Here is a 23201-nt window from a genome sequence, read left to right on the forward strand (position 1 = left end):
TTTATTATTCCAGACCAGTCTGAAATCTTCACCATGGAGCTGCTCAGGATGGCCGCTTTTCTCTTCTGGCATCAGTGCTGCGAATCTGACAATTGGCTCAATATGAAGACAGAGAAGCAATATCATCTTTTAACTTTTTATTACCAAGAATACAAAAAATATCTACATTCACATACCACTTACTGTAGCATGACTGACCACATAGATTTCAAGTAAAACTTCCACCCGGTCCAATTATCAAAATGTACCATCATCAATTCCCTTCAACTTCGTAAAATCCTTTTGTCTTTTGGTGTTTGTGTTTTGCGCATTTTCATTTATTGTTTTTCTTTTCTTTCTTTTTTTTACTTCCCAAAGTGTCTTTTTTTTGTCCTTTTTACATTTGGCACTTAATGCAGATTATCAGTGTCTCTGTAGTCCACAGGATTCATGGAGGATTAAGCCACGTCTGTGTGGTGGCAGGAAAAACAAACAAACACAGTATCTCTAAAAGGACAGATCAAGCCTCGCTGCTGTCGGACTCTTGTTGGCACGGCGGTGGATCCGAAATGAAAGGCGACTCGGTCATGTGCTCATCCAGGTACAGGGATGCATCTTGGGTAAAATTTTGACCGCAAGGTCCATCTAAAGATCTTTTTTTCAAAAGGAAATGGCTTCCCACTCTCTCCTCTTGAATGGTTTAACTGCTTTGTGTTTTTGGGGACAAAAAAAGAACTGCTACAATACAGAGAGCTACGGATGATACAAAAACAATAATACAATAAACATCTCAACTCGGAAAACAGCCCACATGGGATTACAGCATCATCTCCCGCGCATGTTAGCGACATTCGGAGATGCATGGAAAACTTTTTTTTTCTCACATAGACTGAAAACAAGGGCAGTTACATCATGTATGTTACAACAAATATGTGATCTTTCAAAGATTTTCCTCATATAGCGGCAGTTTTTAAGTACAGGGTTGGTTTAAAGTACCCAAATAAGTTAGCAAAAAATATAAATACAGCACATGAAACAAAGAAATAAATTAAGACCTCCCACAGATGAAACAGAAAAAGAACAGCACGCCCCCCCCCCGATTGCAGCGATGACGCCTCACTTTTTTGTCCGTCTGCGTTGTGGCTAAAAAGCACCCGACTCAAAAACAGAGGCTCAGCATTTCAGAGTTTGTCTCCTGTGCTGCTGTGAGTAACGTAGCCCCCGCTCTCTTGTTTTTTCATCTCTGGCATAAATCGCTCAGCACTTTGAACCAAAGGGGCTCTGCCTGTGGCTGGGTCAGGCGGGGGAGTTAACATGTGCTTTGAAGCCGTTCCTTTTGCGGGGCCCCGTGAGGCTGCCAATCCAGCCCGTCTCTGAAGCCCCACCTCTGGGGGAGATTTAAAAACCAGCTCACAACTACTGCTGCTGCCGCCGCCGCCACCGTCGCCGCTGCTGCTGCTGCTGCTGTGGGTATCTCAGGCCTCCAAAGCTGTAGAGAATTGAGGCTTCGGCAGGAATTCAAGTGCTAACAGTCATGGATGTGGACGTAAGCAGATCCTGGCTTTATTGTTTCTTCCTCACACATTGTTTGTCACCTCTCTGATTTGTTTTTGTCTCTCTTTTTCGTCTGGTTTTGTCGGTCTAGTTTGTTTGAGATTAAAAATGCAAAGGTTCTGGAGTCCTACCACATGGGAGGACTGTTTGTCTCCAGCACGCCGTACATCTCGGCGAGCTTTTTGAAACGAGGTCCCCACTCGTTGAGATAGTCGTACTCGTGGTCGGTGTTCGAGGTCCCCGACTGTAGCGAGCTGAGCGACTCTGCGACCGAGCCCTCGCCCTCGTAGGCGTAGGTCTGCAGGGAGTCGTAGGGCGGGGCGCACGGGTCCATGTCGGCCTCCAGGAGCTTGGCCAGCACGTACCCGTGGACGTTACTGTCCCCGCCGCCGCCGCCCATCACGCACGCCTGCGGGACGTAACGCGACAGGCTTTCGATCTCCGGCAGCATGTCCTGTCTCATCTTGCCCAGGTGGTGGTGCGCCTCGCGGGGGTTCCACATGGCGGCGATGTCGAAGGCCTCGGTGTCCTCCTCGCCGCCGCCCTCGTCGTCGTAGCGCACGATGTTCTCGTGGACGTTCTCCTCCTCGTCACACAGGTAGGGCTTTTTACGATGAGTCCGCAGGGAAAGCATCAGCAGGATCATCACTGTTGTAAAGAAAAAAATAAAACAATCAATGTACTGTAGAGTCTAGTCTTCTACAAAACAACTTTATTGTGGAATAACAATATCTTATGAAGCTGTTTATATATTCGTCTGGGTCTAACTTTTATATTAATACTGTGAAAGTGTTAAAGGCTCAGTCCACAGAGAAATACACACAGCTTGTATTAAAAAAAACGGAGCTTTAAAACATGCCATCAGGACTTCTGTAACTTTGTGATGTCACAACAGTCTCAGCCACGCCCCCAAACCAGTCCACACCATCCAACAGTCCACCATCCAACATCGCAAGAAGAAAATCTATATCATTCTAAACATGCCTTGTTTGTATTTATTGATTTGGACAAAATGCTTAATTGAGTATATATATATATATATATATATATATTTTTCTTCTCCTTATTATTCATTAATCATTCTCTATTACAAATACTGCTTTCTTTTTGCTGCTGTTGCTATTTGGTATTTATTTTCTGTGCTATACATTTCTTTGCTATTGTCCCCACTGTCCCTGTAGGACGAATAAAGGATTATCTCATCTTATCTTATCAAGATACATGAAAAATTAATACAGAATTTTCCTGGTCAGACTGTATTTTTAATTGTTGTGAAGTGAAAAGAAAAAAAAAAAAACAGAGACCAGGGAGGAGGCGGCCTCATCTTCAGTATATATGATACTTCCTCAAAAGTGAAAACAAATCAACTTTGAGGTTGACTGTAAACATAAACTGTGCTGGACTGGTGAGTATGAATGTTTTTAGGGCATTTTATTAGATGAGAAGTTACTGGCTTATTTCTGCAAACTTGCTCACAACATGAGAACAAGATAGAAGAGGGATGTGAAACACAGGGAAGTAGAAGAGACACACTGCAGGAGCGTGAGAAGCAGAAACAGCTATAAGGCATCTCCTAGTGTGACACGATTGGTGCAGGATTAAATACGGCTTTCTTTTTGCATCCTGGCAAAAGTCTAGCGTTCATTAGCACCGGCTGCCCTGTGGCATCACACTGTCTTTTCCCCTTTGGATGCTGATGTGAACCCACTTTATCTCTCCCTGCAGACTGGTGACTGTGAGCGGGACGGCTCAGCACGTTGACTCACTCTGCTCCGCTGGGAGGGAGGGAGCAATAAATTAACTTAAAACATCTTTGGCTGCTCCGAGTGTGAGCTCACTGTGTCGAAGAGACGTAATAATTCTGATTTCAGAGGAGGGGATCCACCTATACGTGTTATTTAGTGGTTTCACCTAAACTCTCACATATCACTGGTTGTGCTGCTGTTCGAGGGGAACCCGCCAAACATCTCACGGACATAGTCATATCAGACATTTTCATCATTACATCCACATCTGAATCATTACAGTGACTTGTCAGTATTTCTTCTTCAATTATATAATGTTTTTCAATATGTGAGACTCAACCCAGTGAAAAAAAGGTAAAACTGTCAGAGTTGCCTGCCTACGCTACTAGTTTCAGGTTACATCCCTGTTCATCCAGAGTCTTAGCCAATAATAAGTGTTTGTATCTTTGTTAGTTTTGAAGTTTTGCAGTGACAGTGACCTTTGACCTATGACAGTCAAATTCCTATGAGTCCATCCTTGAATCCAAGTGAATGTTTGTGCCAATTTTAAAGACGTTTTCTCAAGTTGTTACTGAGATAAGGCAGATAGATTAACAACCTAAAAACAAAATGTATCCAGCCCTGACATGACACACTTGTTCTTGGCCTTTGAGAAAATCTAATTAAAATCTGATAAAACCCAAATTGAGTGATGAGTTTAATATGGAAGGTGACTGCTTTCACATTTTTGAAAACAAAAACACAAAATCAAACATGTAAGGGATGGATTAAAGCCAGGTCTGACAGTCGACTCATCTTTCTTTAGCTTCTGTTTTAGTTTTCTATTCTTCTCATGCAGCAGGTCCTTTGATCAGCTGAGTCTGGAAATAACTGGTCTTGGTCCTGGTGTTTTCTGGCATTCTTTTCACATTCACCATTGAATTAACTTGTGACCACATCCCATTAACTCTTCTATTTTCAAATAAATCACTTATTTTTTTGTCTTCATTCTGAGCCTCACTCACTTTTGTCATTGTTTGAAAGGCTGGTCCTGACAGCAGGGTTTCTGCAGGGGTCTAAGCTTTCTTACAAATAATTAATTTTAATACGTCCTTTTTGGTCATTCCACAAAGTAAGAAATGTAAAAAGAAAAAAAAAAAGAATTCTTGACAGCCTCTGGTTATTTCCTAAGTGCTTGAATCTTTTTCAGGCATTTTGAAACCTGCAGGAGCCGTGTTTGCTGTTTGAGGTTTTGTCTGACTCTGAATCAGATTAAATATCAATACATGACAAAAAGGCCGGTTGGCTCCTCTCTGCACACTGACACAGCGGCACATCACAACTCACCCAGCAGGACGAAGATACAGGCCAGGATGGCGATGAGGGCTCCTCTGCTGAGGCTGGCGGGCAGGCTGTAGGCCTCGGCGTTGCATGACATGACGTTGCCCTCGTGGTCGCAGCTGCATACTCGGATGGTCAGCGTGCTGGTGCTGGTCTGGACCGGCTGCTCGCCGTCGGAGATAAAGATGGGCAAGTAGAACACGGTCTGGTCCTGCTGTGACCAGCCTCCGCGTCGGGTCAAGATCCATGCTGTGTTGTCTAGAAAGAGACAAAGAGGTCAGGGAAAGGTTGAGTTAACACACTGAGACGTTTGGGAGTCTGCTGAGCTCAGATCACTGGTGCTGCAATGGCTGCCTTTTACAGATAACAGGGTAGAAGCAGTATATGTCCACAATTACAGGTTGTGGTGGGATGAGCACGGTCATGGTAGATGTAAGGGATGCTGTGAACTGAACATTTGTACAGCTTCGAAGATGAGGTGATGATTGAAGTTGTTACACCGAGCATTTTAACAGCGATTCCTCACTGCTTGTTATTCTGACACATACTGTCAACTTATAAAACCAGCTCTGAGGAGTCTCGCAATCAAAATCAACTTCATCTCTATTGTATGGCGTCACATAGAGAATTTATATTCTTCCTGGTTGATGCTGTGTTACAGGCTGTTAAAGGGATAGTGCAACATTTTGGCATTTCACCCATTGCCATAATCCCTAGTCATAGCAGTAGGTTTGTTACCTTTAATTTTTAGAACGGCAGAGCAGAGCCACTAGCTGCTCAGAGCTATGCTACGGATGGGATTTCTTGGTTTCCCTCATCAAACTCATCAAATACACAATCCAACAACTCCAACACGCTCTTGTGGACAAGTTGTGACCTGCAAATTCACCACGCTATGAGATAATAATGGAACGTTACAAGACAGAGTTGTTTTCGTGCAAAACCTCTGATGCGCGTTCCCATCGGGGGCAGTTTCTTTGCAAGCAGTCTCTGCATTTGCCTCGAAAACAACTCTGTCTTGTAAAATTCTAAATATAGCTTGTACCAACAATTACAGGTAACAAACCTACTGCTATGACTATAGGGATTATGGCGATGGGCCAATTTGCCAAAATGTTAAACTATCCCTTTAAAAATACTTTAGTTAGTTGACTAAATGCCTATGTGCAACATTTCTGATAACCCCCTGGGATTTAACTGTACTCTATATTATCTTCATTCCAGCTAATATTTATGTATTTCCAACTTCAACAACCATCTATTGTCTACACAGTTTATCTGTGCAGGAGTGCTTGGGAGCTGGAGCCAATCCCAGTTGATGTAGGGTGAGGGTGGGGTACATCCTGGACAGGTCGCCAGTCTATCAGAGACTACAACAACCATTTATTCATTATTTGTTGAATGTAAACAGGTCCTTAAATCTCCATTTTTAACCTTGATAACTATCATAACAGAGGGTTCCTGCAGAAGTCAGTCTCCCTGTGATGTATTTATAAAGCTTCAACAAGAGTTCCCACACTGGGAGTTGAACCCGGGCCACTGGGTGAAAACCAGGGATCCTATCTGCTAGAGTAGACCATATGGATAATTAAGCTACTAGCCGATGCTCAAATGTAGAGTAAAGCCAAATAGATTATCGGTGCAGTTGCCAACTTCATATACAAGTATGCTGTATTGTAGTTGGCAATGCAAATGGCCTTTTTGAGTGGTACAGGTTGTGGTGATACAATCAATGGTTGAATGGAAGTCTTGCAAACAACAGTTCCCAGTTGAACCCGAGCCGCCTGGGTGAAAACCAGGAATCCTAACCGCTAGACCATATGGGATTACACACTACCTGCATAGAGGTGCTCCTTTGCCAGAGCAACATGATTTGTGCACAAAGTTACAAGACTTGATGTGGAAGTCCTGCATTACTGGGAGGAGAACCATAATCACATGGATAAAGTTCACTATTCATAGCCTGCAGAACACAGAAAATGTGCATTCATAGATTATGACCCACTGAAGTTGCTTTTATACAGTTACGCACACAGGTAAGGTGGAGTTGAAGAGAGGAACAAGTGATTTAACTTGTCCCTAATGAATGAGGTAATTTCATAAATTCCCATACCGGGAGTTGAACCCGGGCCGCCTGGGTGAAAACCAGGAATCCTAACCGCTACACCATATGGGACTACACACAACTTCCATAGAGGTGCTCCTCTGCCAGAGCAACAGCACTGAAGCTTTGATTCATCATAAGAGTCATGAGGAAAATTTTAAAAAATCACTGCAAAACAAAGAAGGTCTAAACGTGGAGGTATGGGGAAGGTTTGACATGTCATCTCCAGAGCAGATTGTGTTCATCATACTTTTTTAATCTGATGCCAAGAACACATAGAGTTACACACAGAGAGGTAAGACACAGATTCCCTCCATAGTTGAACCCGGGCCGCCTGGGTGAAAACCAGGAATCCTAACCGCTAGACCACATGGGACCATATACCAGTCTCTTGAGGTGCTCCTCTCGCAGAGCAACTTTGAAGCTATAGTCATGAGAAAAAACAAGATTTACATAAAGCCTTAATGTGGATGTAGCTACTTAGAATTTATGTAATGTTGAAAGCCTGTTCCAATACTGGGAAGGGAACTATAGCCAAGTGGATAAAGTCTACTATTTATAACCTGCAGAGAACAGCACATGTTGATCGTACTTGAAGTGGAATAAGCTGGAACAGACACTGATTTGTAAACCTGACTCTTAGAGTATACGGTTACGCAGAGGTAAGACATAAGTTCCCATACCGGGAGTTGAACCCGGGCCGCCTGGGTGAAAACCAGGAATCCTAACCGCTAGACCATATGGGATCACAGCACCATTGCTCCAGAGCAACTAGACAGAAGCTACGGCTTTGATTCATAGAAGTTGTGGAAGTTCTTTAAATTTTCTCACAATATTGGAAAGTTGTTGGGAGGGAAGTGATTTTGGGTGTTCTGCAGAACGCAGGATGTGTTCATCATACTTCAGACTATGATTTATTGAGGTGGATTTCAAGAGAACAACAATCTCAAAGTCAGAGTACTTTGAATTTTCTCAGTGTTGGAAGGCTGCCCCAATACTGAGAGGGGGGCTGGTCATTTGGGTCAAAACACTTTGTAGAACACACATCATAGCTGAGATCATGGTCTATTGAAGAGGATTTCAAGACAACAACCACTGACTTTCTAACTTTTCTCTAAGACTGCATTGCTGTTATTCATGCAGAGGTAAATCAATAAGTTCCCATACCGGGAGTTGAACCCGGGCCGCCTGGGTGAAAACCAGGAATCCTAACCGCTAGACCATATGGGATGACAGACTATTATCTTGAGGTGTTCCTCTTACTGGGCAACTGCACTGAAGCTGGGTAACACAACACTTGAGCTATTTACTGTAAGTGTATTTCAAGTGTAAGACAGTCTGACCCCCACCCTGAAATGTTGTCCCTGAAACAATGTGTATTATGCCTTTTGGTTATCAACCACCTAGGTTCACTCCTCACCATTTGGGGACTGTATCTCATCACTCTAAAATGTCTCCTTAACACCTCCTGGCTACCTGACTTGGAGCGTTGTATGTATGGTGGTCCCAGTGTGAGAAGTACAAAGGATTAAGTAGTTCATTATCATGTGAAAAGACCCCTGATGACTGAAAGTCTCCAGATGTGAATGGTGTCTCTATGCAAAATCTCATTTGATACATGATTTAGAAGTGTCTTTGTTCTGGTTGGATATTTAAAGGAAAGAGCAAGGACCTTACATTTGAGTTGATCTGCTTAGCTCCCACACATTGAGTGTGTTGCATTATCTGTTTCTTAAGTATTGATACTATTGGCTATAGTTTGTTCACTTTGTGCATCACTATAATCTGGAATGTTAACCACTCAATTTCTAATATTGTCTTGTTGAGATTCTTATTCTAGTAGTTAAAGATCTGTTATCAGATACCTATTAGGTCTTTAGTCATATGATACGTTTCACTGGGTAACACTTACACCCTTAACCTCTGAGTGGAATAGAAACTGGTTAACTATTAACTGGGTATTTACTTATTTTTAAATGGAGTCAGATCAAATAATTACTTTACTTTGAAAACCTCATCCCAACACCAAAGACAGAATACTGTTGGAGATACTGTTACATGTCTCTAGATATTTCCTTCCCTACACAAGCAAACAACCACCAACTTGATAAATCAACCTAAGTTGTTTGCATTCAGTTACACATGGAGAAGAAAGGAATAAGTTCCCATACCGGGAGTTGAACCCGGGCCGCCTGGGTGAAAACCAGGAATCCTAACCGCTAGACCATATGAGACCACAAGTACATAGAGGAAGTTTGATTCTGCACAGGAGTCATTAGAAAACACAAGCCTAGTGTATAAATTACAAGTAGCAATTAAAGGTGTGTGGAAATATTTTGGATTTTCTCAGTGTTAGAAGCCTATGTACTGAGGGGAGGGCAACCTGAGCCACTATTCAGAGAACAACTATTAACTTGACTCTGAGACTGCACACAAAGGTAAACCTATAAATTCCCATACCGGGAATTGAACCCGGGCCGCCTGGGTGAAAACCAGGAATCCTAACCGCTAGACCATATGGGACTGTGTCACCTGTGTTACATTTGTCACACACTAGCACACAGTAAAGACAAAAAAAAAACTGCTGCTATGATTTTTGTTTACATTACCTTGTGTTTCCTTTTTTTTCTAACAGCACTAAAATGGGTTTTATATCTGAACCCCTGTTGTGACCATGTGGGAACCCTCGCTGTTGCTGACATTAACTCTACACAGTAACTCGGAGGAACTCTGCTGTGTGGTTTACAGCGCAAAACAGAAAAGAAAGTGAACGGAGCCGAAGCTCAGAGGGAGCGTGGTGATAGAGGATGATGAAGGGACTCTGCTGCATCACCCCTCAGGCATCATCTTCCATATGGAGAAGTGCTGCGAAGACAGATGATGTTTTGATGCTACGTGTGGCTTCAGAGCTACGATCCCACAAAACACAAACACAATGCCAAACTTGAACTGCGTCACTGTCTGGAGCCGACTCGTCTGGACTGGCTCTTTACCTTGGTTGTCTCTCAGGGTGAAGTTGGGGTTGTTGGCGGCCTCCGGAGCCAGGCTGTAGTAGAAGTGTTGTCCACCCAGCGGCTCATCTGGATCCACCGCTGTCACCGTCTGGATCAGCTGGATTACATCAACACACAGTCAGAGCCCGGTGGGGAAAAGTCACTGATTCATCTTCAGCTGCGGCCGTGTAAGCAATATATTACGTAACGTGGGCCTTTTCATCAGTGTGTAATATATTTACATCCCTCCTCTCACTATGATAAACATATTTCATTATATAGATTGGAGCAGCTGCAGCTCCCGTGAGGATTTACAGTCGTAGTGCTGTTTTACAATGCAGATTGTTGGCATTGAATAAACTCAAGCAATCAGTAAATCAGGAATGACTACAATGCAGCATGCTTTTAGAGACTAAAACATTTTGTGTGTCAAATCTATAACTGTAAAAATGTAGTGGAGTAAAAAAGAACGTATTTTCTCAAAGGATTTAGGTGGCGGAGAAGAATATATCACAAATTCTTCACTGTTTTCCCCATTTTTCAATCACTGTCCTTATCAAATTAATGAATAAGATGATTTTGTTTCCTTACCTGCCCTGCTTTGGCGTTTTCACACACATAAGCCTCCAAGTAGCGCGTCAGCATGGGAGGATTATCATTCACGTCCATGACCTTCACAGCTACAGACACACTTGCGATCTGACTTGGGTTGTCTGCGGGAACACACACACACACACACACACACACATACAGTAAACACAAATTGGTCAGAAGCTGTAAGATGCAGCGATGGACTCAGATAAATGACTCTTTGGGGAACCTGCTTAGCTCACTTTGCGCCTCTCTTAATCTCCCCCTCATTTACAGCGAGCCTGCGGCACATTAGGGGCCTCTCACGCTTAGATCACAATTCTATTATTCTCCATTACCAATCAGCAATTTGCATACCTTAACCAGCTGTGTAATAGGCAATAGAAGCGCAATTAGTGGCCAGTAACTACTTTCTCAGGTTTCATCACATGATCGATCCATCACCGGCGTGACTTTGGCTCTGGAGGTCGGAGCTCAAGCCGTCTCATGCTAACGTCTGTGTACGTGTGCGAGTTTGAGGGTCGGAGTGAAGTAGTTTAATGTCCAGCTCGGGTGAAAGCGCAGCAGTTACATCTGAGGTTTGACCCACATGAAGTAAAATCAGCACTTTTTAAAAATCTATTAGAAAAGTACAGAGCAAAGCAAATGTGAATATTGATTGATTGGGTTTATCAAAATAAAGCTTTGTTCTAAATGAAGGGACTAAGTTTTAATCAACTTTTTCCAGAGAGAGGGGGTTTTCAGTGGATTTAAAAATTAAAATGAATGATGACTGAATTCCTTCTGGACTCATTTGGATGCACATGGAGTGTGTTTCTAAATGTCACATTAAACATCTGCTAATTCTATATTTTGCAAGTTATACACTTTTTTCATGAAAGATATATCCTATTCTTTACATTTGAACAAAATAATCTTTAATAAAATAACAACTATATTGTGGTGTGATGACTATTCTCCTAAATCCTTAAATTTTTCCTCATGATATTATGACATTTTAAAACTAAATTTTAACTTCCGCCATAGGGCATTTTCTCATATTATTACAACTTCATATCAAAATATTATGAGTTTTTACGTCAAATCACAACTTTAAATTTAATAAATATAATATATTTAATATATATACATAGATATTTACTATTTTTGCCTAATCCATTGTTTCTAATCAGTTTTATTTTGTTCCAGCTACTTTAACTGCTTTGTTCTGACCTCCCTCAACCTCTTCATCTCCATCACATCTTTAATTAGCCACTACCCAGGAACTTATTTAATTAGTCATTAATTCAATTACCGTCTCCTTTTAGGTGTGTCTAACAAACAAAGAGACAAACAGACAAACAAAGCAAAAGGGAGGGAGCATGAAGGTGACTTTCGGTGCTACCAGCTGTGTGTGGATCTGTAGGGCATCTCCTGCTCTACATTACATAACTCTGCAGGAGCCTGTTTTCCAAAATCACGGCTTCTGCATCTGTGCAAGTATATTCGCTCATCTGGTTGTTTTCTGTGTATAAACACAGAATAAATCTCCATCTCATCATCTGATGCTGTCTGGAGTTTAGTTCTTATAAATCAACTAACGCCAGGGATTATTTTTGTTTCAAGAATGTCCTATATTTCTCAATTTAAAATCACTGTAAATTGAGAATCCTTGGATTCTAAACTGTTGATGTAACAAAACAAGACATGTGAATCAAAATAAGGCTCTTCAGGTGCCAACACAGAGACCACAACAACCTGATGAGGTCAAGATCATGTCTGTGTTTGTGTTTGTGTGTCTGTGCATGTGACGTACTCATCTCCATGGCGAGGACTGTGATGTTGTGCCAGCCGATCTCCTCTCGGTCCAGTGCACGCACCGTCATCAGTGACCCGGTAGTGATCTCCACGTAGAAGTACTTCTCAGGGTCGCTGGACTTCTCGATGGAATACCTGGTGGCACAGGATGTCACGTAAATATCAGCGCTGCATGAAGTGTAAAAACCTTTGTGTGTGTGTGTGTGTTTTTTTGGGATCTTGTAATCCTATCTGAGGGCGACCCATCTGCACACACACAATATAAGCATGCGACGCGCGTGTGTATCTGTGCGATAAGGCGACGGGCTGGCAGCTTCTGAGGGCACAATAAGAAGGAGCGGCTGCAGATAAGGCTTAATCAGAGTATCTGCCTCCTCTGCCAAACCGATGCTGGGGATACACAGACCTGCAGTGTGCCACCCTGGCTCATCTCCTGCCACCGCAGGCTGATTTCCAAAACACTCTTCTGAGAGCGACATGCAACAACAGCCACACAAACACACACACAAACACACACACAGAGGAGAATGTAGAGCACATCCTCTTCCAGGCTGTGGAGCAGAAACCTGTTTATGCAACCATGATATGTTCCCACATGGACTGAGTTCACCTGAAGCTGCCCTCTCCTGGAAGAGGTGCAGGCGGGGATGTGAGTCAGAACTAAATCAGCTCCAAGAGGAGTTGATTAGTTAATTCACATCTTTAGTTGATTTAATGTTTTTAATCATTTAAAAAAAAACAAAGTCAAGACCTGGTTTCTGCTTCTAAATCACTGACAGAAAAGTCAAAATCCAATTTATAACCTGCATTATCCTACCAACCTACCAATAATCTGTATATCACCCATGATAATTATAATGATCTCAACAGGATTCCATATTATATATTTCTTGCAGCATGATGATGTTGTGGGGTGCATCTGACTAAGCTGATTATAATAATAATAACTGTAATAATTATATAGCACCTTTCAGAAACAAGTTACAAGGTGCTGTACAACAAGAATAAAACATATCAAAAGCAACTATAAAATAACAACAACATAATAAAACCGCAAAGTGAGAAAGATTCAGAATTAAAAGTTAAAATCATCCTCAACAAAATAATCATACAACAATAATAACTTCCATTACATGCATCGCACAGTGTTTTTCAACCTTGGGGTCGGGACCCCATGTGGGGTCGCCTGGAATACAAATGGGGTCGCCTGAAATGTCTAGTAATTGATAAGAAAAATGACTAATGGAAATATTCTCTTAACTAATCATTATTCTTTTTAAATGTATGATTAAAACCATCACACACAATCTTAAACAACTGTATTCTATACTTTCACTTTCTTGACAGAAAATCGAGTTCAAATGAAATGCAGCATATAAAAATATCACATGACGTGATCGGGGGTCGCCAGAAATTTGTGATGTCAAAATGGGGTTACGAGCCAAAAAAGGTTGGGAACCACTGCACTGAAACATCATTAACCAGCCTGTTCTGGGGTTTGCAACCAGCTCCTTAAGCTGCTGCCTTTAAATGACTCACTAATGTAACTCCATCCCATCTGCAGTGTTTAATAAACCACTGACACTGGTTTTGTCACACTGTTGTACTACAGTCACTCTAACAGTAGTGTGTATGTGCGTGTTCATGTCTGTGGGGCCGTTATGCAGCGTGTGTGTGTGTGTGTGTGTGCGTTGGACTGAGCGGCGACAGACAGGGAACAGTTGTGACTGGCAAGGATCTCCCTGAAGGATTTCTATTAATATCACCCCCTCCCACAGTCAGCATGAGGAGGGGCTGCAGTCTATATATGTGTGTATGTGAGAAACAGCAGGTTAGAAAATGTGTGTGTGTGTGTGGGCTCTGATATATATGCCAGTCATGCTACAGTTGGTAAAGGATGAGAAGTATGTAAAATGGAAATGAAACAGACAGAGACTGAAGGTCAGCTGCTGCTTTTTGTCCTTATTTGTCCTGTGATGCTGCTGCTGCTGCTGCTGCAGTACCCGGCCTCAGCTCTTCACCTTCACCCTCAACTGATTCCTCAGCTCTTCTGCCACTTGTGCCGCAACTCTCCAAACTGGCTTTTTGAAAATCTCTTACTGATGCACCGCCAGAGCACGCTGCCAGCTCTGGGGATTTCAGTGAAACATGATATTCAGATTGGAGCTTTAGCTGCATCAGTGGTTCTCTCTCTCTCCCTCTCTCTCTTCCTCTCTCTCCAGGAGAGTTCCTCAGTAAATTGTCATCACTGGAGTTACTAAAACATCAAAGAGCGTACAGCAGCGGTTTCCACCCAGGAGCTGTGGACGGTGTGTGATAGGTTTGAAAAACATTTTCTATGGCTGGAAGTGAAGGGAAGAGAAATATATAAACTCCTGTCAGGGTTTTTGATGAAGTTTAGATTCCAAAACTGATATAAATACAATACATTTTATTAAACATTTTGTAGACTCAGTGACCAGACAGAAATATCAGTTTTTGGCAGAACTTTTGGCAGAAGTCTCTCTCTCGCTCTCTTTTTTTTTTTTTTTTTTAATAAATGGCAGACTAAACAGCATCACTGGCAGACTATAGTATAACACAGGGACATACTGTACTGGGAATACCAAACTTGTTATCGCATACAGGTTCACTTATCTCAATATTGCTAAGGACATGTCTCTGCTCCGCCGTTCTAAAAATATCTTGCACCGACAATTAAAGGTAACAAACCTACTCCTAAAACTATAGGGATTATGGCAATGGCCAATGCCAAAATGTTGAACTATTCCTTTAACGTGGATGCAGTTCATAAATGTAGTGTTTCATTTCACATAACGTTAATGCTTTCAGCATTCAATATGAAACATGGTTTAAAAAGGATCAGATCTGAGACTGTGATTTACAGATTAGGAAAAAGCCGGGAATTGAACCACTGACCCTTTGATCAGGTAACAACCCTGAGATTTCCTTACACCTATCTGATCAATCATCACACCCACGTTCCGTTCATAATCAGCCCAAATCTTTATGAACAGGATGAGGAGCTTGAAAAGGAGCCGGGTTCTGGCTCTTTTTCTCTCTCTGGCTCTTTCCAAGCTTCATATTCATGTATTCAGCTGCCTCTTGTATGTCTCCTGGTGTCGTCCAGACATGTCCAACTGAAGGGAGACTCTTGGTAAACCCAGAGCAAGTTGGAGGGATTAAACATTCTCACTCAGGATCCTTCCATGAGGAGCTGGAGGACTTGGCTGAGGAGACACTTCTAGGATACTTCGGTTGACCCGGAGCTAGCACAAGCAAACCAGCATGAATTTACATGTAGTTTCTACTATTTCATTTATCTAAGAGTGTTGCTCTCAAAATTGCTCTCCAGTGAGGAAATAAACAACGCACTGTCCATAAAATCCCACAATTCAAATCTGAATTACTTTCTCAATATCAAGTGTTTGTGTCTGAGGAACAGTGAAGGACTGAATGAGGAAGAAATTCGGACACAGCACTTAAATAGCCGAGTGTAAACACACACTTAACACACACTCTACATCCATTTCCTGTGTGCTGCTTTTAGCCTGAACCGAGGTTGTGAAAGGTCCAGCTGGGACGGGGTGCAGCCTGTGCCGTGTGAAACACTCATTTGCTGCCGCAGTCGTTGATTCCTCCTGATGATTAATAGCCTAATTAAAGACTTTATGTCTAATTAGTTTATGAGAGGTGCAGTCTGGACAGTCGACCCACCATGCAACATCTGTTCTGCCTGAACACAAAACATACTCTCCAATTACAGGGAAAAGTGAAAGTCTCTGGCTTCTGCTCTCTATGTTGACCAACTGTTGGATGTTTTCTAATTCTCATTATTCTGTGATTTTCCCATTTCATCCTCAGCTCCATCAGTGGAGCTCTCAAACACACGTCACATGTTGCTTCGCCCTGGAGCCTTCAGTCGTACCCTGCTCTGGTTGTGATGTGTTGTGATGCTGCCCCCTGCTGGGGCTTATGTGACATTACATCAAACCCCCACTATTCCTGTCTGAAAACAGACAATAAGCTTCTGAGTGTTATAATACTAATAAGACTTCATTAAATCTTCCTCTGATTTAGTCAGTTTAGTTTAATTCATTTCTCATTTCTCCTGAACCTTGGCATTATTTTCCTTTTCTTTTTTTGGATAATGGTTTTGAACCCCTGTTTCTTTTCTTATTTCTTTGTTGATGACAATAATAAAAGTCATTCATTCAGTAATTCATTCATTCATTCATTCTATTTCTCAAAAATCTTAAAAATCTGTTATGGATAGAAATGTCTTTAGAAGAGTAAAGTCAGTTGCATCTTTCACATCATTGGCATTTTTTTAACAGATAATACTCTTGTGCTTTCACTTAATTAAAATGTAGAACGTCTTTTTCAAGGCACTGTACTGCTACTGAAGCGTTCTACCAGACAGAGGAAAAACATGTTCAGACATGTCTCAGTTTCACCTGACCTTTATGAAGTATGAATCACATTACTGACACTCATTTTATAGGCATATCTGTTTCATAATGATCTATTATTATAATGACATTTAATAGTCCTGCTATTGGTATCTTATTGTGAAGGAGTTGTTATATCCATATGATCATTTTCTGATGAAAGCACTTACTTAATGACTTATTGTTTTTTCTTGGTTGGACTTCCTGACTGATATGAAACCAGGACTGGGTTGTTTCATCGTCTCACTCACCTCACAGAGTTGTTGGCAGCATCAGGATCCCTCGCTGACACCATCTTCACCAAGGTCCCGATCTCGGCGTCCTCCCGAAGCTCAATGTAGTACGCCGGCAAGTCAAACATTGGCGGCTCGTCCACATCCTCCACGCTCACGTGCACAATGGTGACGTCCTTGAAGGGTCCGCGCTGGTGGTAGGCCGGGTCCAGGTTGGTGTTGGCACCCTCCACCTTCAGAGTGTAACTGGGCTTGACCTCGAAGTTCAGCGGCTGGAAGGTGGACACACGCAAAGCCATTAAACAGATGACAGTTTTTTTGAGCTTTTGATGCACTTTGACTGAAGTTTTCATCGCAAGGTGACTAAGATTCAGCCGGTAAGTTGTTCAAGAAACATAACACAAGTAGGTGCCAGTTTGTCAAAGAAATAAGCACCTGCAGGTGTACAGGTAATATACACACATTAGGCCTCTGGGTACAAATGTCAAGTCAAAGATCACCAGGGGAGGTAACATGCCACAGCAGGTTGCTGAGGAACAGCTGAAAGGTGAGGGGATGCATTTTCAAAGACCTGAAGCTTAAAGTATTTACTTTAGTGCTGGATTTAGCAAAAGACGAATGAAATGTGGCTTGAAAGCACTTTACAAGGTGCATTACTGTAGAGAAAAGCAAAACTGCCAGATTTTTCAATGGATCGTTTTGTGTGAAAAAGAAAGGCTTTAAAGGTTTGCATCAAAGTTGTACATAAGTTGTTTATTTTTCTTATATGAAATGTATCTTAAATAAGTGCTTGTATGAATGAATAAATTATTAAAGCTTAGGATCTTTAATTCAATTCAACTTTCCTCATCGAGCGATCAAGCACAACAGATTTAGGTGCATCTCTCCCTATCAATTTTAAAAAGATAAAATATATATTCAAAGCATAATTTAAGATATATATTAAGAAAAAGAAAAAAAAGTAAGTAGAGTACAAATAAATATGTTCTAACAAAGTAAGTGATCTAAAAGTGTGCTACAGATGTCTTCTAGATGGTTAACGTGATCTACAACACCTATCACCAAAACTCTGTGATTAGATAAGAAATGATTGATCGGTTTCCCAGCATACCCTTTTCACTGTGATGATGCCAAATAGGTTGGTTGGGTCGGTGCTGATGTCGAAGGTGTCTCTCCCGTCTCCATCGATGATGCTGTACTTCATCTCAGCGTTGACCCCGATGTCCCTGTCCTTCGCCCAGATACGACCCACCACTGAACCCACCGGAGCCGTCTCTGGGACGCTCATCTGGTACAACCCTGAGGGGATGCATGGACACAGTGATCATCCTGTCAGAACCTTTATGTTTTTCCATTTGTTTTACTCTTCCGTCCTCTAGAGGGAGCCAAACATCTTCCATCAGCTCCACCGCCGTCCTCCCTCCTCACAGCATCACATCTGAGGTATAGGCTGAAAATGAATGGCTTCATAAACACCTCACACTTGGGTTATAGACGGTCTCGAGGGTTGGCTTGAATTTCATCTACTGCTTAACCTCAAAGAAGAGGTGACAGCTGCCCAATTTGCGCTGCTCCCTGCAGTCCGAAGTGAAATGCCTGCACATTGTGCTTGACAGAGGGGAATCCCTGAAGCTCTTCACAACCGATCAAAGTTCCATCGAAGTGATGGCGTTAATTGGCGGGAGACCAGTGGTTGGAAGTGGAAGTGGGGCGGCAACAGCGGCGGGTGTTTTCTTTGTCTAGGAGTGAAGCCACCCGCCGACCAGGCTGGAATGACCATGGACAGCTAGACAACCCCTGACCTCAGGGGGAACGGTAATGAGAGGAGCAGGAATGGGGATAATCAAAGAGACAGCATGGGGCCGACTGGTGGCTGAGAGGAGGAGGTCGGAGGCCAGGGGGGTAAATGACTGGGGACTGGTGGCCAGAAGTGGACAGAGGGGCAGGGGGCAGAGGGGGCTAACGGCTCAGACGCCGGATGACGTGGGCGGATGAGGAGATGTGCGGTTTTCTGAGCCGTCCTTACAGAAACAGTCCCATGTTAATGCGCGCATACACACGGCTGCTTTTTCCCACATTTAATGATGAACACTGGAAACTATAACTCATCCGCCCTGAAGCAAAACAGCGTGCTGCTTTTTTGAAACACAACTAAACCTCAGGGTCATCGCAGGGTTTTGCATTGAGCCACAAACATCTCCACACAGAAAATTGGTATAGGACACTCAGTGCAAGCTCATGATCCTTCAACTATACTCAACATTTTTTCACGAAATTGGAAAACAAATACTGCAACTACTTGAATGTACCTGTTTTTAGATGTAATAATGAAAAGAAAACTGATGTTTTTATTGCTAAACAAATAAACTAATTTATATATTTAACCAAACATCCAACAATTCCAACTCAACTAATGTGAAGATGTTGGTTTTCTTTGTCTTATATAATCATAGACTAAATATGAAGGGTCGATAATGTTTTCTAGTATTTTCTAATCTATAATAAATATGAAAAAATACTTTATTGCAGCCTCAGTGCAATACATACAGTAGTTAGAAATTTGGGGGTCATACCTGATCATTTTTGGGTTTTCATTCAATCTACTTTATTACTGAACATGTTATATTATATATAGCCTACTGTATATCTACATCAGGCTGCACTATATTCTCAGTCTAACTGATTTCCATTGTGCTTGGATGAGAAAAGGTCGCTGTGATCTAAAGTGGAGGAAAAGACAGGAGAGTAGGACTGTGGACTGTTGCTTACTCTGGTCAAACATGGGCGGGTTGTCATTGACGTCGCCCAGCGTGATGTTGACGGTGGTGGTGCCGGCGAGCCCCCCCAGCTGGCCGCCCATGTCCTTGGCCTGGATGACCACGGTGTAGTTTTCCCTGGTCTCCCGGTCCATGTCTGCCAGGGACACACGGACCACGCCTGAGGAGGGAGGGGAAACCAAGAGAAAGGGAAAAGGGCAAAACGGAGAAACGGGAGGTGAATTAAAGGTCAGTGACAGAAAACTGGTGACACAGATTAGGGTCATGCGTCTAAGCAATGTTGGCCTGGAATGTCAACGCTCTCCACGGGCCAGACAAGAGCTTTACATTGGAGATCTGTGGAAAACTCATCCTTTTCCACAAGGTTCAGTTTCTTACTACTAGCCACAGTTGGAACATTTTGTTCTCCATGACTGATTCTCTACTCATTTTTTAGTCTCTGAAACTCTTAATCAGACGTACCGTAATCATGTTTTTTTCAAGCTTGTTTTGCAACAAATATTTCATTAAAAACTGCATTTTTAAAGCTGTACTGATAAATATACAGTATCTACTATAACTTCTGGAAAAACAAATACATGTTCAACATGCATTAAACATTTTCCACCTCTTGTTCCTTTGCTTTAAAGGGATAGTTCAACATTTTGGCAAATTGGCCCATTGCCATAATCCCTATAGTTTTAGGAGTAGGTTTGTTAAGCTATTTTTAGAACGGCGGAGCAGAGCCGCAAGCAGCTCAGAGCTACGCTATGGAGGCTATTGGGATTTCTTGGTTTCCCTCATCAAACTCATCAAATACACAATCCAACAACTCCAAAACAACCCCAAAGAAGTTATGACCTGCACATTCACCACGCTATGAGATAATAACGGAACGTTATGAGACAGAGTTGTTTTCGAGGTAAATTCATGCCTTGAAAACAACTCTGTCTCAAAAAATTCCATTATTATCTCATAGCGTGGTGAATATGTGAGAGCATTTGGGAGTTGTTGGATTGTGTATTTGATGAGTTTGATGAGGGAAACCAAGAAATCCCATAAGCCTCCGTAGCGTAGCTCTGAGCAGCTTGCAGCTCTGCTCCACCGCTCTAAAAATAGCTTGCACCAACAATTAAATGTAACAAGCCTACTCCTAAAACTATAGGGATTATGGCAATGGGCCAATTTGCCAAAATGTTGAACTATCCCTTTAACTTTGGTTTACTGATTTCTTTAACATCATGCTTTAGACATTTTGGGACACTGTGCACATTTTCCCCTCACATTAACAGATGGGTCTTCTTGCTCAAAGGCACCTGGCATGGGGAATCAAACCACAGACCCTAAAATCAATGTTCTGCCCGAGTACCTCCATTACTTTGAAGGGATTTGGAGATTTCTGCAGCCAACACCGTGCTCTCATACACTTATAATCAAGTTTTTAACCATAGATTTATGTTTGCATGTCAAAGAGCTAAGATGGGGGAAAGGATCGCTGTGATGGCAGCATGACGGGATAAAAGGAAAGATCAATACTTGTGGCGGTGGGTGCATCCTTGCATCCACAATAAGCAAATCCAAACTTTGACTGAAGAGTGAAAGTGAGGTGAAGGACTGTTGCTTCCAGAAGTTAGCCTCCAATGGCCAGGCATTTATAAAATTTAAGACTCTGATGGTTCGGAAAAATTGAAAAAATAATTGAACAAATTTGACAGAGCAGTGTCCGTTGTTACATGTAAGACTTACATCAACCAGCCATACTGGTTCAGCGGAGGCTGTGGGCAGAGGAGAAAGCTACTCCTTGATTTCCCTCAGGTAAAGGCAGGTTTCACAGTAACAAGTACAGCTGTACATATGACCCAGCACTCAACTTTCAAGGATGTTTGATTCTAACAGCTCAGTCTTTCTGTGGTCTGGATTCCATCGGTACATTGCAGTACAACACAGGACATAATAGTGTACTATTACCAAAGACATCCATAAGCAGCAGAAACTGATCAAGGTCAAAAATTATTTTAGTCAGAAAAGAAATGCGATATAAGAGCTGTGAGCTACTTGTATTTAAGTTTTACATTGTGTTCTGCAGCAATAAAAAGACCCTGACTGCTGCGCTTATAGCTGTGGATGGATATGTCTGATAGCTGTAGAGCCACTTGTGTTTCCGTGATGGATGAACCTACAGCAGCAGCGGTCTGACTGGCAGCTGATGGGCAGAGCAGCCTGAGAGGTTTGGCAACAGATTTCAGTGCTGACAAACAAGGAAATGAGGCAGCTGTAGTAAACAATGGCCAGCGACTGTCTGCTTTTAGGAAGCTAATGGATTTCTGGATGTGGTTGCTTGAGCTGTGACTGCGATTACCAGGTAATGCAATGTTATAGTTAAGTTATGTTGCATTGCACTTAATGTCAAAAAGCAGTTTTAGCTGTATTTTTGCACATTTTAAAGGGGAACTATGCAAGTCCGGTCGCTTTTCGCTATTTCTGCTAACCCTACCCATGGCCATGTGCATTTGTTGTCAGCAAAGCTGACGAGAAGGCAATCCATGAAACAGTGGATAATGTTTTATGATATATACAGTGACATGCAAATGTTTAGGCACCCCTGGTCAAAATTTCTGTTAATGTGAACAGTTCAGTAAGTGGAAGATGAAATGATCTCCAAAAGGCATAACATTAAACATGAAACACTCTTTTGAAATATTTGATCAGTGCACTGTTTTTGTTTTCTACAATTTCAGAGTGAAAAGGGGAAACAAAGCAGCAGCCTGCAAAAGAATGGGAAACCCAGGAGACTTGTGCTCTCAGATAACTATGACCAAGGTATCAGACAAGCTATTTACTATTTACACACTGTGATAGTTTCTAAAGGGGGGGGCGACTAGGTATAACTATGCAGGGTGGCCAAACCTCTGCTGAGGGCCCTATTCCTTTTCTGTCATTTTGAAAATGTAAAAGATGAAAAAAAAAAAAAAAAAAAAAAAAAAAAAAAAAATATATATATATATATATATATAGTATAAAATGTAAAGGGAATGTGTTATCCGTAACTGTTCACATTAACAGAAATTTTGACCAGGGGTGCCCAAACTTTTGCATGCCACTGTACAGTATATGTAGTCTTATGCCATAAACAAAAGATTATGGGGTGTGTTTGTGTTGCGTGCCGCAGAGACAAGAGCTGGGACACCGGTTCGGAGGCGCTGATCTTGCAAGATTGGTTTTCGGGCCAAGAGACGCTATGGTCATTTAAACATCACAATTACCCCTAAGGTGTTTAAAATTTTAAACCTAATACAGGTGAAAATCTTGCATAGTTCTTGCTTTATTCCTACCGCTTTGCTTTTACATGTTATACGACACATGCAAAAGTATCTGGACACCTGAGCAATACACCCTATGCGACTGATTAACACCTTATTTGAAAACTACAGCCACTTATGTGTTGCTATATTAGCCTCCACTCCCGCTGATCTCAAGTCTTTCCTCCACATATTGAACCTGGCTGGGAGCATTTGTTCCTGTTCTGGCACAAAAGCGTTATAATGAGATGATATAAGCTGGCAGGGCCTGGCTCTCAGTCCACGTTCCAGTTCATCTCAAAGATGTTGGATGAGTTTGCGGTCATGGCAGCGTGCGAGCCAGTCAAATTCTTCCACACCAAACTGTGAAGAAAGCCAA

The 23201-nt window shown here is 42.1% G+C and overlaps 1 protein-coding gene across 1 annotated transcript in view; it reads right to left on the bottom strand.

The window, feature by feature from the left end:
- Positions 1-1660: 1660 nt before the first annotated feature.
- The window catches only part of LOC311003356 (cadherin-20-like), a gene marked incomplete at both ends in the record, with an annotated part of 29463 nt that continues 7922 nt past the window's right edge, over positions 1661-23201 (bottom strand). Inside the window, 8 exons of the mRNA XM_083995092.1 lie at positions 1661-2181; positions 4605-4856; positions 9696-9813; positions 10287-10408; positions 12082-12218; positions 16786-17039; positions 17879-18066; positions 19537-19704. Of these exons, the coding sequence (XP_083851218.1) occupies positions 1661-2181; positions 4605-4856; positions 9696-9813; positions 10287-10408; positions 12082-12218; positions 16786-17039; positions 17879-18066; positions 19537-19704 (1760 nt within the window). The remainder of the gene's footprint in view (positions 2182-4604; positions 4857-9695; positions 9814-10286; positions 10409-12081; positions 12219-16785; positions 17040-17878; positions 18067-19536; positions 19705-23201) is intronic.

This window comes from Trachurus trachurus (genome assembly GCF_905171665.1).
Source record: "Trachurus trachurus genome assembly, chromosome: 20".
Classification (NCBI taxonomy): domain Eukaryota; kingdom Metazoa; phylum Chordata; class Actinopteri; order Carangiformes; family Carangidae; genus Trachurus; species Trachurus trachurus.